The 19,057-nt window shown below is 42.4% G+C and overlaps 1 protein-coding gene across 1 annotated transcript in view; it reads left to right on the top strand.

Moving 5' to 3' along the window:
- Positions 1–18,747, top strand: part of tox3 (TOX high mobility group box family member 3) — a 40,560-nt gene extending 21,813 nt beyond the window's left edge. Inside the window, exons 2-7 of the mRNA XM_069690403.1 lie at positions 1,618–1,683; positions 8,604–8,855; positions 15,190–15,453; positions 15,572–15,802; positions 15,974–16,054; positions 16,284–18,747. Coding sequence (XP_069546504.1) covers positions 1,618–1,683; positions 8,604–8,855; positions 15,190–15,453; positions 15,572–15,802; positions 15,974–16,054; positions 16,284–17,156 — 1,767 coding nt within the window. The 3' untranslated portion in view covers positions 17,157–18,747. The remainder of the gene's footprint in view (positions 1–1,617; positions 1,684–8,603; positions 8,856–15,189; positions 15,454–15,571; positions 15,803–15,973; positions 16,055–16,283) is intronic.
- Positions 18,748–19,057: the final 310 nt, after the last annotated feature.

Below are 19,057 nucleotides of genomic sequence, written 5' to 3'. Positions count from 1 at the left end.
TGTCATGTCTTGAAGTTACACACAGCTGGGAAAACAAAGGAGCGCTCGCAATTGACAGTTGTTTCTCACTCTGAGGCCCGCGAGTCTGTGTGTCTTTCTACATTTGTCTGCGCATTGGTGCAAACATGTAAAACCCCCAGCGCTCCAGTCAGATATAGTTTAGTGGGGCAGCTCCAGGTAAGACGGCACTGGAGGCCTCGACAGCTCAAACCACCTGCTTCAGCAACTGCTAGCAGAGCTTGTGGCTCCCCATTCTCATTGGTGCGTAACACTGTTAACATTGCTGCTGACTCCCCACTCTCTCTCCAGGGCATAGACTAATTAATGGATACCATTCGCAGTTGATTAGCAGCAGTTCTTTCGGTAATTACATTCGCATACTAACCACTCAGAAGAAAAGGAGAATAGAAAAAGACACAAAGGGCAAGAAAATATATTAATGCACTTCTCAGTTCACTCTGATCTTAATTTGTTTCCACTATTGTTTAGTTTCTGCTCTGATAAGAAGCCTTTTTCCCCCCCCTCCCTCTGTCTCTCTCTTCCCCCGTCTATTGGAGTTTTTAGTCACTCATGGTGTTTTAAGAGAGTGACTTTGTAATAAACACACAAAAGAGATTACTGCAGAGCTTTGTTGAAAATAGGTAGAGTGTTCTCAGAGGAACCTCATGAAGACGCAAACGCGCAGTGATTCTTTCCCCTCTGAGCTGTGTAGGCTGGGTTTTTGCTCTCCTCACTCACACAGAGGTGCATTGTGCTCCTGGGCCCAGCTGCTAGCCCATAATTCTTCATTCTATGTCCCATTGTTCCTACCTGTCAGTGTGGTTGTGTCTCCAAAGAAAGGAAGTGGCTGCCATTTTGCCAGCAGGCTGTGTGTGGGTTGGGAGGGGCGGGGCGATGTTGTGAAAACATGTTATTTCTTACCAAAGTACAGGGTTTTAATAGCTTATCAGCTGCCTTAAACACTGATGTGTCTTTACAGTGTGGCACACAAATCCACCACTGTTGACTTGGTTTCACACAGTTATTTATCTGATATTAACATGTAAATATCAGAGCAGAATACTCAGTGAAACAGGCTAAATCCAAAACTCTTTAATGCTCAAATCAGATCCCCCATAAGCTTGGTTAAATGCAAAAAAAACATGTCAGCCAAATAAATTGTTGAACCCAGCTCCCACTGACCCAAAATGTACTCCACCCATATTAAAAACACCCGCCACCTCCTTATTTCCCCTCCGTATCACTTCTCTCCCATAGGTTATTTGAAGTTAATAACCTGCCACTGCTTGGTGATACTTGGCTTTGTGATGCAAACGTATCCTTAATTGCCATCCCATAAGAGCTGAATAGCCCGACCAGATTTTCATTACCCTGGTTTGAATTGGCCTGGGCCCCTCGCGTGCCTCTCGTCATGTCACAATAATGGCAGAGTGGCAGAATGCGCTTGTGCGCGCCGAAGAAGGGGTTAACTCGGTGTGCAAACTTTCAGAGTCGAAGTGTGACAATCTGTTTGAGTGACAGGTGTCTGTTATGAGGGGGGGGGGGGCATCTTGGGTTACACTGCATGTTTTCTGGACACTGGTGGGCTTATTGTTGTTTTGTTGTCTTCATTTGCAGTTCCAGAACAACAACAACTACATGAACATGGCCGAGGCGAATGGTGCCCTGCTGGCTGCTGGAGATGTGAGTACACTTTACTTTTTCCATATGCAAATTAGCATCTTTATTTAAAGATGTGCAGATGGGTAAAATTAGTGACAATAAAAAACAATGTCAAAAACAATAAGATATTTTCATGATGATGAATTTTAATTTTGATCACAAGCAGCATTTTTTATTGTCTGAAAGGTTCCTCTTTGTTCTAAAACCCATACAAGAGTTTACAGTTCTAGAAGGATGAGGATGACCAGGCTCTCCCTATGTTGTCACGCAGGAACTTCTGAGAGCTGAAGCTAATGTGATCTGACTGTGCACTCTGTAAGATGAAGTGATATCTTTGGAAGCTCAGGATACAAACACCTGTTTTCCCCCTCTTTTGAAAGACATAATGAAGAAGGATAAGAGTTGTGTCACTATAAATAGCCACTCTATTTGCTGGTGCTAACAAAAGTTAAATGTTACTAACAATCTTTGCCTGTGGAGCTGCTGGAATAACTTTGCACTGTACTGTTTCATTTATAGAAAAAAGGAAGTAGTTGTTTCTCAGGAGGTATATAGGCCTAACCGCCTCTGTGAGCCATAGTAGTCCTAACAGTGTGCTAAATTTACCCATTTTATTCCCCCTCCACCCACTCCACTGCCCTGTCATTAAAGACAAGTGCACCAAAAATACCCGTCATCCTCTGTGGTTCAAATGGTCCAATCTCTTCCACAGATTGATCTGGCTACAAAACACACAGCAGAGCATCATTACACAGTCTGGAAATACAGAGCTAGATATCATTGTTAACCTTATTGTTTTCATTCATGTCAGCTGGGCAGCAGGGATGCAACTGTGACATTCAAGCTCGGGCAGGCACACATAAGTGTTGGGGAGCGCGCGACCTCATGTTCACAAAGTGGCCGCTTCACAAAGCCGGCAGAGTATTATGGAAGAAGTCTAATTTCCCCCCACATTTACGCTGAGTGGGCGAATCTTCTGTATCCAAGGGGCTACCGTGGCCCAGTGCAGCAAGGACCACGCCGACACAGGCTGCTCGACAGCGTTCAGCCCCCAGCTGTGAGGGCCCACTGTGGCAGTAAGGGAAAAGGGGGGGATTGGCTGGAAGGGGGTACTCGTTGATAAAAAAAAAAAAAAAAAAAAAAAAAAAAAAACCAGCCCAGCTCATTTGCATTTTATCAAAAGGAACAACTGTTTCCAGTGTTAGGGCACAGATGGCATTGTGCTTTGAAGGAAACGAAGAGAGAGACAAAGTCTTAAGTATAGATTTTTCTTTTCAAGCGGAGTGTCCAATGTATTGTTTTGTTGCAACCTGAGCTAAAGTGACTTCCTCTTTGAGTTGTGAGGTTTCATACCATATCCACTCTAATGCCATATTAATCTACTTAATGTGTCTGGCTTGTGTTGTGATTACAGTAATAGAGGAAGTCTCGTTGATAATGAACAGCTAACTTTGACAGCAAAGTTAAATTTATGACGCCACATTTGGTTAACTATTGTTTTCAAATCAAACAGTGTGGATGTTGTATATAAAGACATAGCCTTCATGGTTTCTATGAAGATATTTCCATTGGTGGGTGTGACCTAACTTTCTCAAGTCTAGAAATAATATCCTTTTATTTGTAGGAGTGAGCATGGGTAAATTCTCTCTTCAGAACTTACCATATAAACAGATTGGTTTGCTTCACTGCAAACGCTTTAAAGCTAAATTGCAACCTGTTTACATCCAGCCCAATTCATGCTGTGTATTTAAATTGCATACAGTACGTATTGTTCAAAAGGCAGAATGCTTCTCAGATCAGCAGACCCCTATTTGCTGTTTGGATGGCCAGTGTATCATTTACCTTATGCACTTAGAGGATGAGATAAGATGACCTTGGTGTGCCTGGTAAAGCATACATCCTAGCAGGGAAAGCTTGACTGCTTCCCTCAGGGAAAAGGATACTGTACACTGAGATTGTGTTCCACTCAGATGTATCACTTTACTCTCTCAATCAAATTACATTCATGTAATGAACTATAAATATGTAGAAATGGACTACAAATGATCCAAATTTGAAATAATGCTGATTAGGAGTGCCATGGTTGATGTTGTCAGTTGAGTAGCTGCACTCTGCCTGTCTAGATATTTGAAACTGGATCCTCAATCCAGCCTCTATTGATTCTGAGGCCTATTAAATGCAGTAATTGCATGCTGCTGCCTTTAACAAGTCTTGGTTATTGCATCTGTGAATTGCATTACTATGTTTATTGAAGGACTGGGACTATTGCCTGAAAAGCTTTTTCTTGCTCTTTGTCCCGATATTGAAAAAGCACCGTGGCATCACAGGGATAAAACACTGGAAGGGAGAATTCACTGATTCCCACCCTATTCACCTCCCTCTATATTTCTGTTGTTGTAAACATTGTTGAAAGGTTCCATTTATAACAAAAATAGTTCAAAGAAGGTTCATATATTTTTTATAAACCTGCATTATACCGGTTACCACACAGTTTTGTGAAGATTGCCTGCACTAAACTAGCAGCAAAATTGTAAGGATGTGTCCGTGTTGGTCCAGCAGTTAGTCCATCACTCAGCAATTGCTGGATAGGATGATCATCCATGAAATTCATGTACAGGTATTCATAATTTCCAGAGGATGAATCCTAATAACTGGTCCCCTAAATTTTAGCACCACCATGAGGTTGACATTTCTTTATTTTTAGTGAGAGGTCTTGGCAATTAAAGGATGGATTACCATGATAGTTGTAACATATTCTTGGTGCCCAGAAGAGGAATACTAAGACTTTTTGTCAAGATGGTCATTGTTTCTAGACGTGTATGACTTTGGTGATCCCCAGACTTATTTCTTCTCCCACCACCAGGAGGTTGACATTGGTGATTTTAAATTAAACACAGTGACACTACAAAAATAATGAGTTAAGGTTCATCAAAATGTTTTAAGCTTAGTCTTGCAAATAGAAAGTGTGTCTTTATCCCAAACCCAAACTGGAGCTGGTTCCACAGAGCAGCTCTGCCTCCCATTCTACTCCTGGAAAATATCAGAACCACAGAAAGCCTGCACTCTTTTAAGGGAAGCACTCCGTTAGGATGACACTACATCTTTAATGCAAGATGGAGCTTGATTATTAAGAGCCTGGTATGTCAGAAGCAGAATGTAAAATGCTATTCTTGATTAATAAAAAAGCTAATATATGGGAAATGCACTCATTCATGCCAACTCCCAGACCAAATACAATCATTTCAGATATGTCCTATTTTAGAAATAAAAAAACAACTGTCATCCAGGCTTTTAAACATGCTTGAAATTTGACAAATTATTTTATTTGCTCTGGTTTCATAGATAAATATAACAGGGTTCCATCTGCATACAATGTGAAAAGTATCAGACCTAGCACAGAACCTTGCGGAACTCCAAAACTAACTTTTGTGTGCATAAAAGAGTCATTGCTGTCATGAACAAATGGAATCTGTATAGCTTCTGAAACCCAGTAAACCCCACATTTAGGTTTTACTTGGTAGAATGTAACACCTGTTAAGAATAATTTGGAGTACATTATATCGGCTGGTCCAGTTTTACCACCTCCAATAGGCCCTAAGAAATGGGGATTTCCCACACACCTGCTCATGCTGGGCACATCAGGCCTCTCTGTTCCAAGCCCTGCTCTCCCTACATACCACTGAACCCTGTGGCTGCCAATGAAAAGACACACACACACACACACACACACACACACACACACACACACACACACACACACACACACACACACACACACACACACACACACACACACACACACACACACACACACACACACACACTGCCTTTTCTTTCACTCTGTTGTGTTCTCCTTTGCGCACCCCTTAACATATACATGCCTGCACATCCCAAGCCAGCATCTGGCTTGGCACATGGCTATGCTGAGCCTTTCAGAACAATTTAAATGGATAATCGGGCTGGTGATGCGAAGAAAGTGGATTGTGCATCTCTTAATCTCCGATCAGAGCCCCCTAAGCTGCTCCTAGTGCAGAATTAAACTGGCTTTATGTGAAATGACACCAGACGTTGTGCAACACTGTAACACTCTGTGGGTTCCAGTAAAATCTGGCACCTCTTCTCTGGGGAGAGGGCCCTTTCTACACACACTGACATCCTCCATGCCCCCACCACCACTACCACCATATGAGACACAAACTCCATGCCTCCATTATCAGCGCCTATGTTGTTGATGTTAATTTGTATAATCAAATATGAATATTAACAAAGGGAGAAGATGCACAAAAGCACAGTCTTTGATACTGATCTTGCTCCATCTTCCCCAAACTTTTTTTTCTATCCTCCACTTCCTGGCTGTTTAGCAAATACTAAACACCATCATCTCTCTCCTTCAACTACATGTCTGTGTTTCACTTAAAGGTCACAGTCATGCTTGTGCTGTTCTCCTACAAAGGTAGAGCTGACCTCAGCCAACCTTCCACTTTGACATTTCTCTCAAATCTCTAGGTTAGCTCTGTAATTCAGGCCACGGTGCACCAGAATATAGGATCCAGTGGCCTATATAGTTCTGCCCTGATTTACCTTACACAATGTAACACCCCAGGAAACCTACTTACATCAGCAAATAGTATCCAAAGTCGAGCAAGAGCAAAAAATGTAAGTGATGTTTCCCTCCTCAGAAGCAGCCCTGCAAGGGCTTATGTTGATGAATGCAGCCAAAGTATCACAGCCTGAGCAGTATATCTGACAATAGTCGACAAGGCAAGACCAAGACAGGGTGATACTTTCCTGTTGGAAAAATTATAATAGTGTGCAGTGTCTTCAGATTGCTACATGATACGATCCAGATGAGTCTGGGACCAGAGATCTGAAGGCTGGTATGGAGACTGACCCTGCACCACAGGGCAAGTTGAAGAACATGAATGAAGACTGTGATGATGGATGACCTCTGATCCTTTCCATGTGCTACTGAAACTTTTTGTTAATGACTCATGACAGCTTTGTTTTATTAACTTTATAAACACACTGTTTTTTGGGTTGTTTTTTTTATCCACATGCTGCTGAACAGACATTGTGGACTAAATTCCAGAGATTCTTTTTTTTTTTTTTTGGAGTGGACTGAAGCACAATATGACAGCAGAGGACTGATAGTAAATGGTTCCTAGAGAAGGTGCGCGTGATTTATTTTGCACTCAGCGAGCCAGAGGCCCGGGCTGTGATGAATATGACCTTAACTCCTTTTGGAAGAAGAACTGATTCTCTGGCTGTGAAACAAGCGCTGAAAAGTGAAACGATGGTAGGGAGCAGCAGGAGGAGAGTAAGAAAATGGGAGAATAAAAACTCTATTAGCTTCCCCTGCCACTGGAATTCATCAGTGCTTGTCAAGACAGCTGCCCTGAGTAGGCAATGAATTAGTTTCAAGTGTCTGTGTGCTAAAGCAAGCAAGAGGAACATTAATACTCCCTAATCAAGGTCTGTGTTGGCATATTCCCTCTGTTGTCTCCCTTCTGTTATTCCATCCCTGACCGGAGACAGAGTGACAGAACCGAGGAAGACAAGATTGTTAGCTCCGTTGCTGACTGTAGTTAACTGTCAATATCAGTTTGTAGTCGTTTTAGGTACAGTACAACCTCACGTCTGCTGGGGTTAGGAACTTTATTCCTATTTACACAACATGCTAAAACTGAAAGGCCTGGCGGGATGCTTTACATGTGATAAATGCTCTAAGGTTGTCAAATTTTGGTAAGAGTGAGTGAAAAGAGAGCTTGATAAAAGCCAGCACCCTTCTCAAAGACGCTGGGTTTATCTCAAAAAGCAATTCATGATCAACTCCAGAACTCGTAGTCCCTTTGAGAATTAAATGCGTGTGTGTGAAAAGGTGAATCAGCATACGAGAGGCTCATTCGTGCTTGTTCGCATTGGCATAGACGCCCGTTTACGCCTGTTTTTTGGCCAATTATTTCCATGCCAGGATTGTCTGAGAAATTTCAAAGAGTAAAAGTGACCCAGGGCCAAGCAAGTAGCGTTCGAGATCAACCCGAAGCATCTTCCGATGCAGATACTGGCTTCTTTTTGTTACATTCCTCTTGCTGTTCAACATTTTCAATAATGCCGGGAGTTTAAAGTGATTTAGCACTCTGCCACTATGTGTTCAAAAAAGTGTTAGCAGTTAAAAGCATGTCACTTTTACTAAGAGAGCCTTGCTTTGAAGAGGCTTTCGGTAACTTAACAACAGAAGCTGAGCCCAGCACCTCCGACAGCATGCTGCTTGGCCCTGCATTTATGTGGACCTGCAGAGTGGTCATTGTGAGGGTATGAATATTTTGGCTTTTCGGAGAGCAGCTTAATGCAATGTGCAGATGAAAACAAGACCCAAGTAGGTGAACAGTCCCATCTCCAAGAAGGCACATAAGCAAATTAAGTGTGACCAAAAGCTTTAATTTGAAAGGCAGAAGGATTAGGTTGTTTGATGAGCAGATTTAAGGGTGCAGGCAAGGGGAACAAAAAGAAACACTTCTGGCCAAGCGTAATAATCTTTGAAAATGTTCTTTAAACCCATCTCCCTGTGACGTGTATTTTCACTGCACTTCAACCCAACATCTTCCATCCCCAAGATTAAGGGCTTTTATCATGTATCCCCTCTCTCCCATGATTGCTGCTTGATATTTTTACTTTTGACGTCTTCCTCCACACACAAGTGGACTTTAATAGGTTTAGGAAATGTTACATCTTAGTGCACTTACAGACAAGTGTATTACCACTCTACTAAAACACTCCATCTCTTAAACAAAGTCGTCTGATTTAATCCCTCAAGGTTTCCTTCCGGCATGTTAGATAAGGCCCACCTCAGCAAATGCTTCTTGGCTGTTTTTGTGTTGCCGGATTTCACAGTTTTCCTCTTCGCCTCTCTCTCTCTCTCTCTCTCTCTCTCTCTCTCTCAGACTTTTCACACGCCCAGCTTGGGAGACGAGGAGTTTGAGATTCCTCCCATTACACCTCCACCTGAGACGGAGTCCGGTCTGGGTCTTTCGGACGTCGAGTCACCGTTCCCAGCAATGCCAGAGCCGCCAGCTCCGCACAGGGGTCCCTTAATCCCTCAGTTCCCCCCACAGAGCCTGGATCTGCCCTCGATTACCATCTCCCGCAACATGATGGACCAAGAAGGGATGTCTGTCAACAATGGCCATCCTGTGGTGAGCACTGCCATGCATACATACCACTATTAAACCACTATTTTATCGTCATTGGTCCTACAGAAGTCCTACACTAGTGCTGCTCCGGATGTGTTTTTTGATGGTGCATCCAAACTGAAAGATATGATTTAGAAGCACATACTACTGGAGACCCCTGATTTCAATCTTTAAATGAGGCCTTTTTACTGAACCATAATGTCACCTTCACAGTTTTTCTACACCTCCTGTTGTCAGCGCATCTGGCACAGCATCTGGCCTTGTTTACAACACAGGAGGTATATGATCACATTGAGTAAATGTCATGATATTGTGTTACTTACTGGGAGGATTTTTTTTTTTTTTTTAAAAGCACCCAGAGCATGGATGATCCCCCCCCTCTGTAAGGTGAACAGATGTGAATAGATCACAGGTGTTAGAGTACAAAGCGCATTCATCCCCAGAAGGACAGTGAAAACGGGACCCAAAAGTGCCACAGTTTCACATGCTCATATTTAATTCATGTTACCTTCAGAAGCTTTTTTTTTTTTTTCTCTCTCTCTCTCTGCTGTAAATGCTGATCCATGCTTTCAGCCCAATGTCACACGAGGTCTTCAAAACCGACACACGGTATGTTTTTGGAGTTTAGGATCAGCTTGGTCTTAGAGGTGTCAAAAATTACCCTCCTAGTAAGGTCCTGATGAACATATTTGTAGCTCAATCCTCCTCTCAAATGATAACGGATGGTCAAACATGGAACTGCCGAGTGGAATAATCACTGTTATGTATTACAGATTGTGAGATTGTTGTCTCAGGGTTGGAAAGGCATTTTTGAAATGCCACAATCATAGGAGCACTGAGGAGGGAAAAATGGAAATGTCACTCGCTGACTAGTCGTCTTCCAGACCTATTACAGAAATGGAAGATTCATTTAGGAGAGAAGAAATGAAAGGACAAAAGGCATGAGCGAAGAAATGATGATATAGATGCGGAATTTGCTTTGTGAGTCACAAATCAGATTGCATTTAGAAGAGGTGCTATTATCATTATAACTGTGTGAATAAATGAAATGTATTTTACACCCCTTGCTCCCCTCCTCCTCCTCCTCCTCTCCCTTCTCGATAGCACATTTGTTAAATCACACTGATATCACATATTTATTTACCTTCCATATGAGAAGGGGCTATAAAATGTACAGCTCCTTTTCCTGCTTCCCTGCTTCTGCCATGTAAAATAATTGCGGCTTTTAAAATATCTCTGCTCGTACAGTAAGTGAGCCCCAGCAGGCTTTTCGCCTAAAGAATTTTCATTTCATGGTCAGTTAAGCTTTCTGCATCTGGAAGAAACGGAACCTTGACACAATTACATTCCTGACTGTTCTCACGACTTGCTGGAGGATTAGATTTGATTCTCAAACATTATTCCTCTTTAACACCATTTGCATGGCTCATGTCTCTGATTGTGCAGAGACTCTATTAAAAAGTGAGGGGAGAATGTGGATTTCTGCTCCTTGCCTCGTGGCTTTGTCGCTGGCACACCACTCGCTCGTTATCAGTCATCGCACATTGTACCGCAGGATGGCTTGCGGTGGCCCTTCATTTTTCCTGTAAATGGGATTGATCCCCAAAAGTCCTGTGACAATGCCTATAGAAATTCTATTCATCTCTGGTTTTATCTTTGCTTTGAAAAGAGCACGCAACTTTTTAAACGAGATAAGTAACAGCGCTGTTTGCAGTGCATTCTATATACAGAGACAATGATTTACGAAGGCCCTAAGAGGGGTGTTTTGTCATTTTGTCAGCACACTGATAAAGGAATGACAACCTTATATACATGATTACATTCTGTGTTATTTGTTATGGCTGCAGGGGCAAACAAATAAACCGTGCACTATTGCAATTACATTTTTCATCAAGCCACCACGCTCATATTTCCCAAACACTTGTCTTGGTTTTCTTCCTCTGTGCTAGCTTACTGGTGGAGAATACTTAGCGTGTGTGAAAGCCTGTCTCTTATCAGAACTTAATGAGAAACCCAACCAGCGAATATACCTGGGCTATTTTCTAAAGCTTCTTCCATGTCATCACATTGCCAAGTGTTCTGCTAATTCCTCTCCCCTTAATGTTCAGCGTATGTCTTGCAAATTGGCCACAGATGCCGGGCTTCTACAAAGAGAAATACATTTTCTCAGCTGCAATGTGCCTGGCAAGCCCTGAATCTGAAGTCATTATTTATTTAATCTGCTCTCCTAACAAGCTTCTGACTCTCATTTTTGTCTCCCAGCATGTGTCCTCCTGATTTGTGATTGAGTCTCAATAGTGCCAAATAGTACTGGAGCTCGAGCTGCCAGTGTTGCTTTATTCACAATTTCTCCTCGATTTTCTCCCTGCTGCACAGCGAGGATCTCTGGGTTCCATTTCAAAAACACCTGGTGCCTTCACCACATTTTAGGGTTTTCTTGACACATGTAGGCATGTACTGAAATGGGCTCCGTGTCCTCCGTGATTGGATTTGAAACCTACAGCAGTCAGTTGGTTGTATTAGATGTTAAAATCAATATTTAGGAGATATGAGCCCTGCCGTCTTATTACATTTACCACCATGTGGTGACGCATTATATATTTTTCATTACCAATGAGCTGTTTCACATGTCATTAGCTTTACAGCAGCAAAGATATGCTAATATCTAATAGTAGTCTATTCAGGCTGCATCATGCGAGATGGAAGTGAGGCTGAAAAAGCCATTTGTAGTTTGTTGTTCACATGATTTGATATGCCTTGATACTGTGTAGATTGGCAATGAGTATAATACCCTCAGTTCTGACTGGTCAAAAACCACTATATCCTGAATCAAATGGAAAATGTGAGCACTGTTGCAGAAAGCATGTTTTTCTACACTTCCCTCTTATCTCCCTTCCAAGTCAAGAAGCACTGACATGAGTTGTACATCAATTTAAGAGAGTGGATTTTTTTTTTTTTCTTTTCGCTCTGTTTCTTTTTTTTTCTCTCTCTCTCTCTCTCTCTCTCTCTCTCTCTCTCTCTCTCTCTCTCTCTCTCTCTCTCTCTCTCTCTCTCTCTCTCTCTCTCTCGACAGACAGCTATTGTGACATATTGGGTCAGTCAGAAATGAAAGATATTCATGCAGGCATGCAATACTTGTAATGAAGTCTCAGCTTGACCTTCTGCATGATTGATTCTGTAATTTACTTTTCTCAGGCAGCTCTCAAACTGAAATGATGTCATGTTGGACAAGTTTTAAATACCCATAATGCACCGGGAGGAATGGTGGAGAGGGGTATGGGTCAGTGGCTGTAGCAGACCAAGGGGGAGGGAACCTACTGGCCTCAGTCTGAGGGGGGAGGAGAACGGGGGAGGGGGGGATTTGTTTTTAAGTGGGGGTTAGAGGTTGCTGAGATAGATGGACTGAGTTTGCACAGCACAGAGAGAGAAAGAGAGCGAAGTGTGTTTGACTGAGACAGGGCAGGGGAAAGAAAAACAATTTATCTCTGTGCTATTATAGCCTTTACTGGCATTCAAAATTCCATTTTTCTCATTTGGCTTAAGCACAGACTTCAGCAGGTTGCTGAAAACGGAGGAAAAATAAAATGATGTACCCGTTTAGAAGGCGAGTAAAGGAATATGTGCAGAGCGCTGATAAACTATCTTTAATAGGACTGACCTTTCATGCTGGCGAAAGTTACTGGGGGATTCATCCTTATAATTACCATATAGATGATTTTACCCCTCTCCTGCCATGGAACATTTCCAAGAGCTCTGGCATTGATTGAATGGAAATTGAACTTGTTAACATTCTTTTCAGCCTGTTACAGCTTGGTGCCACTGTTCATAAATTCTCCCCAAATTCTGATTTCCAATATCTGTAAGAACAGACCGGAGCCTGTTTTCATTGACATCAGTGTTGAGATTTTTATCACTTGGTGAATGCATAATGTTCTATTTTGAGCCCTGCCGTTGTGTTTATTGGCCTGTGCTTATTGTGGAAAGGGTTTCACACATTGTCAATAGTCTGCATTTTTTTTTTTTTTTTTTTTTTTCCTCATCTGCTAGTTTTCAGAATGCTTTATGTGGCTCTGCGTGGAGTGTTTGCTGTGTTAAGAGTGATTGAGGCCAATAATAATGTACAAAAAATCCATTTCTTCCTTTTTTTTTTTTTTTTTTTTTTTTGCAACATATTGTTGGAAGCATTTTGTTTTCGCTAGCTGTTTTCAGCTTTCACATTAAAAGCAACACAAAGGAAAATGTTACAAACAGAATTTACATTTAAAAAAAAAAAAAAAGAGAGACCAAAAAAAAGAAGAAGCCCTTTATTGATCAGAGAGTGCATTTCTGCTTGTTAGTGTTTCAGATGCAGAACACACCTCGACACACTCGCAAATCTGACTCGGGAGGGCACATCTGGCCACTGTGTACTCAAGATAAAGAGTTTATTTGCGGCGTTACGATGACTATCAAATATCTAGTTGGATATCTGCTGCGACTGCTTACAATACTGCAATCAAAATGCAAATGAGAAGGCAGAGGGACATAAATAAACATCCTAGTATTAGATTGAGATTCACAATCAAGACAACTATTACTGAAGATGATTTCTTTGACTAGCTTGTTATTAGCTGTTATGTTTTCATTCAGATCAGACGTGCTAATGCTGACGCCTCATTGCTGTAACTGTCAATTCTCCTTTGTAACGTGAGGTGCTAACAGCTCCGCGACTGCTCCTCCAGTTATTGTGATAATATGTGGCAGAATACGATATTCAGCAGGCTGTTGAATGTGATATAATTGAGTGCCTAACTGTGGCCATTAGCGCATGTGTTTTTGAAATGCACAGCTTTCAGTTTGAAGCCATTTCGAAGATTTCACCGTATTCCAAGCAAATGGCAGAATGGGCCATTGCTCCAAGTCAGAACTGCACCATAAGGATTGGGCAAAAGTGTTATTATACAGATGGCCACGACTAATGAGCTCAGTGTGTGGATCTTTGATGTTCGCAGCGAGCAAAGAGCAAACGGCGGGCCATCGTGTTCTCAGTAATGAAGATGACAATAGCACTTGGAACATGGCGGGTTTCAGATATGTAAATCACATTCATTTGGACGCAGGCTTGTTTATTGCAGCTTTTATGTGTGATATTTCCATATTTGAAGAATCACGACAATATGTCTTCAATTTCTCTCCCCAACTTGGCCTCGCCTTTCACAGAAACCTGCTTGCACATGTAAATATAAATCTGCTCTCACTTCATAGATTGTATTTATGATAAGCAGTAGACATGGCATATGAGAAAGAAATGGATTGTAGATCCAATATGTTTCCGTCTGAAACGGTGTCACAATATTGTTTTTGAAGACGGGCATTCATAAGGTTGTTTCAATAAAGCCAGGTGCGTGGGTTTTATGATGTGTTGATGTTGGGAGAGATTGAGTTTGCGCTGCTGAATACCAGATGGATGTACCCAGGGAGAACAAATCACCTTTTCTGTTGTGATCACGTCGCCTTCTCTGCTCCATGTCAGCTCTGCTGGCTCTCTGATCAGTCTTCCCTCTAGAGAGCTGGCAGGCCTCGTAATTTCATCCGCACCACAATCACTGCAAACATGTTGCCTCCACCTTCTTTAAGACTCTTTTAGGAACTGAATGTTTTACCTGGAAAAAGTTAAATAGATGTTGAAAATGTTATTACATTATACTGCGGATGGCAGAAAGGAGGTCTGGTGCTCTGAAGCTTCATGCTTTCGGCTGGTTGATTTATGAGGTTGATGGCATGGAAGTATTTTCTTTCCACTCTTTGACAGTCAAACATGATATATGAAAGGTGCCTCTTCCACAGAGCTTTACCTTAAATAAAGTATATAGCTGTGTGGCTACGTCAAGCTGAACTGACATGTTGGTGCATGCATACAAATGCACTCTTTATTGTGGCTTTTGAAGTTCCGTACCACAGCACGAGTTCAGTGTTCCCCTTCAGGGACAGGGCAGTCTAAAGCTGGATCACTGATCTCCATACAATAGAGTTTTGAAATGAATCAACCGAGCTGTGTAGCCATCTATCACTGGCTTGTAAAGTTGGCTCCTTGGGTGTCAAGACAATTTATCATGGCTTGTAATAGAGACATTTAACACCCAGGATATTATGACATGTGATCTGCCACATAACAATCCACAGAATCCTATGACCCGGTTTCTACTCTGGTAAAGAGATACAGGTTCATGGGCTTGGACAGCAGGGTGTCACAGCGAGTAGAGAGAGGAAAGGGCATCAATCAAATGAATAGTAAAAAGAAAGAACATTACATAATATTATTGTTTTCTTAACAAGCCCTCTTTGTTTTTCCGTTCAGAACGTTGGACCAGGCCATCTGCGTCAGTACACACCCAACCCAGCCATGGTGATGAAGTCCATCATCAGCATGAACAGCCCCAATGGCATGATATCAAGGAATCAGCTGACTACCATTAACCAGTCCCAACTCAACGCACAGCTGAGCTTAAACATGGGAGGACCCAACATCACCCACACGTCCCCATCACCGCCTGCCAGCAAGTCCGCCACACCCTCTCCCTCCAGCTCCATCAACGAAGACGACCAGGACGACGGTAACAGGGTGAGTGAAGAGTTACAAATCATTTGGACAGCTGTGCTAAAGGATAATTGTAGGAAATAGACGTGGTGATGTTAAAGGACATTTTTCTTAATTTCTTTAACTATTGCTGTCAATTTAGGTCATTGGGGAGAAGCGACCCGCCCCCATAGATCCCACGAAGAAGCCCAAGACCCCGAAAAAGAAAAAGAAGAAAGATCCCAATGAGCCCCAGAAGCCGGTGTCTGCTTATGCCCTGTTCTTTAGAGACACCCAGGCTGCCATCAAGGGTCAGAATCCCAATGCCACCTTTGGAGAGGTGTCCAAGATTGTGGCGTCCATGTGGGACGGTCTGGGAGAGGAACAGAAGCAGGTACTACAAAATGTAGTTAGCAAAAGTTTAGATTAGATGGGAAACAAATGTATATGTATATATGTATACAATCTGTCTAATGTCCTCCATATTGCCTGAAGTCATTGTAATTATCTCTAATTTAAAAGTTGTACTTGTCCATTCACACGTTTTTTGTGTGTGTCATAACAGGTTTACAAAAGCAAAACAGAAGCTGCCAAGAAAGAATATTTAAAAGCCCTCGCTGCATACCGCGCTAGTCTGGTTTCCAAGGTGAGAAACTGTTTCTTCTGTTCACCTGAAAAATTTGTGAATTTAACAGAAAAGTTAATTAAATTATTTAAGATTCTTTGCATTATATTTTGCACTGAAGTTGTAGAGGCCTATTAACGATTGAAACAACAGAAGCTGGTGTAGAAACTGTACCGTGCACCTATAGATGGAGGAAGTAGTGAAAACTGTGGCTTTATAAATAATGTTTTATATTTTTCCCTCCATCCAGGCTGCAGCAGAATCGGCCGAGGCTCAGACTATCCGCTCGGTGCAGCAGACCCTGGCCTCCACCAGCCTGTCCCCTGGCCTGGTGCTGCCTTCACCCCTCAACCAGCACCCCTCCATGCCATCAGCTGCCCAGGCCCTTCAACAAGCCCTGCCACGGGCCATTGCCCCAAAACCTCTGCAGATGAGACTAGGGGGCAGCCAGATCGTGACCTCGGTTACAGTTTCCCACCAGAACCTGCCCTCCGGGATGCCTCCGCAGCTGCTCGGCCAGATGGGCGCCGGAGGGGCCATGGCGGGTGCCCAGTCCACAGCGGTATCTCAGATGAGCCCTCCCATGCAACCGGTGCAACAGCATGCGATGCAGCACATGCAACAGCAGCAGCAACAGCAGCAGCAGATGCAGCAGCACCTCCAGCACCATCAGATGCAGCAGCAGCAGATGCATCACCAGCAGATCCAGCAGCAGATGCAGCATCAGCATTTCCAGCACCACCTCCAGCAGCAGCTGCAGCAGCACCACATGCAGCAGCAGCAGCAGCAGCAGCAGCAGCAGCAGCAGCAACAACAACAACAACAACAACAACAGCAACAGCAGCAGCAGCAACAGCAACATCAGCAGATGCAAATGCAGCACATGCAGATGCATCAGCATCAGCTGCATCAGCAGCAGATACAACATCTCCAGCAGCAGCAGCAGCAGCAACAACAGCAGCATCAATCCCAGTGTTCCCCACCCCAGCACTCTCCTGGTACTCCCCATTCAGTGGGAGGCTCTGCATCGCTCGGCAGCCCCCAACCAGCCCCGCAGCAGCAACCACACCCCTCCCAAATCCAGGCCCACGCCCAGGTCCTGTCCCAGGTCAGCATTTACTGAGCCAAATGGAAATCCTATCTCTCAAAGAACAGGAATAGAATAAAAGCATCATCCCACGTTGCTTTTCTAAGTTGCACTTAAGAAGTGTGTCAGATTTAGAATGTTATACCAAGAAGTTGTCCATTGTTATAGACAGATATGCACATGCGTGTACAGGGGGGTAAACATGTTAGCTGGGTTTTTGTCTATGAAATAGGCTGAGCTATGGCAGAAGCCTGTTAGGGTGAGCACCCAGTGATTGTTTATTTGTTTGTTTGTGAGGTCTTTCAGTTGTCAATTTGAACTGACTGGACACACGATATGTTGAAAGACGTGTATCTTTCACTGTTTTATTTAACAATAAAGCTTTATTTATGAGGCCAGAGTTGTCCGTTAAGCGCAGTAAAAGGACGTTTTGAATGCGTTTCAACAAAAGGATTTTTATCAGCTCTTGCCTGGACTGAATGACTCACAGGTTCCTCGCTGGAAACCAGTAACCCACACATCAGTCTTTGTTCCCACACTGGCCAGTATATAGCAGACTTTCTTTACTCCAACCTTTTCGCTTTCACCGTCATTCTCGCAGGTGTTACTGTTCAAATCATCACGCGTCAGAGGCCCGGTGATATTTGAACACACATTTAAACCATGTCACAAACCCAGACAATGTCTTTTGAAGAATGAGGGGGGGAACTGAAAATACAAGGTCTTGGGACGCAGGTCTGTGGACGAACGACGGAACAGACTGAGACAGAAACTGCCATAAATCATTTATGTCATTACATCCTCAAACTGTAGCTGTAATCTGCTGTACATGTTTTGTAGAGTGGGGAGAGACGAGACCTCCGTTATCCAGTAATCTACCCTCCAAACAATTTGCCCAAAAGCGTGTAACAGGCAACCCCACCTCCCCCCCCAAAAAAAATTCTTCTTTAATCTATTTGTTTTTACTTCAGATGTTTAACAATTAAATTATGTTTTTATTTTGTGTAACAAAGGGGATATTTTATGGTAAATACAAATTTGCGGATCAAGGCAGATGGTTTGGAGAATGAAGTATTTTTACTCTGCTCCTTGATACTGTCACTGTTTTAAGAAAAAGAAAACTAGCAGAGCCAGTTTGTTGCACTGCCAAAGCCAACTAAAAAGGCATCGGAGGTATTTTTGCCGGCTGTACAGAAGTCCCTGAAAAAAAAAAAAAGAAGAAAATGTTGTACATTTTTCATATCACCTGTTGTAAAGTTTTAATATGTGAGGCTTTAATTAAAACATTGTTAAACGACCTGTGGATTGCTATATCACATAGTGCATTTCTGCTCTTTTATACTTTTTTATGAGTTACAATTGCAGCGATTAATTTTGTTTGTATTTTGCTTACAAACCAACTGAATTGGAAGCTGTCCATAGAATAAATGCATATCGGTATGGAGTTCTTGAAAAGTTGTTTTCAGCTCTCGATAGGAAACGTAAATTTTAATGTTGGAGGTTTCGCTCAGCCATGAAGACGAATCCAGAGACATTCCATCACTAATATGATAGCAGCCATAATTTTGTATGAAGTATTATATATTTCTTTGTGTCTCTGTTCAAAATTAAAACTATCAATCACAAATATTTATTTGAAGGAATCGGTTTCTTTCAGAAGTTATATTAGCCATCATTTCTATGAGGTATTGCTTCATGTCTCCTTGTTGAAAATAAATACACTGATAAACATTCACAGACACAAATCAGTTCTTTGCAAGATATTTATGGAGTAATTCGGAGGGAAAACAAATACTTTGCAGGGATATATGAGCATCCATGTTGGCATTATTATAGTGTGTGCTGTTTCTCTGGTTTAAATGGAAGTCCATTGTAACTGTGTGTAAGAACAGGGGACAAGGTCAGAATGTAACTGGTACTTGTCTCAATAACAGTCC

This window comes from Brachyistius frenatus, unplaced genomic scaffold (assembly GCF_029030835.1).
Source record: "Brachyistius frenatus isolate BFR_SWC_R1_liver_20210118 unplaced genomic scaffold, ASM2903083v1 Contig_9, whole genome shotgun sequence".
NCBI classification, from domain to species: domain Eukaryota; kingdom Metazoa; phylum Chordata; class Actinopteri; family Embiotocidae; genus Brachyistius; species Brachyistius frenatus.
This window is presented reverse-complemented; position numbering and strand designations above follow the sequence as displayed.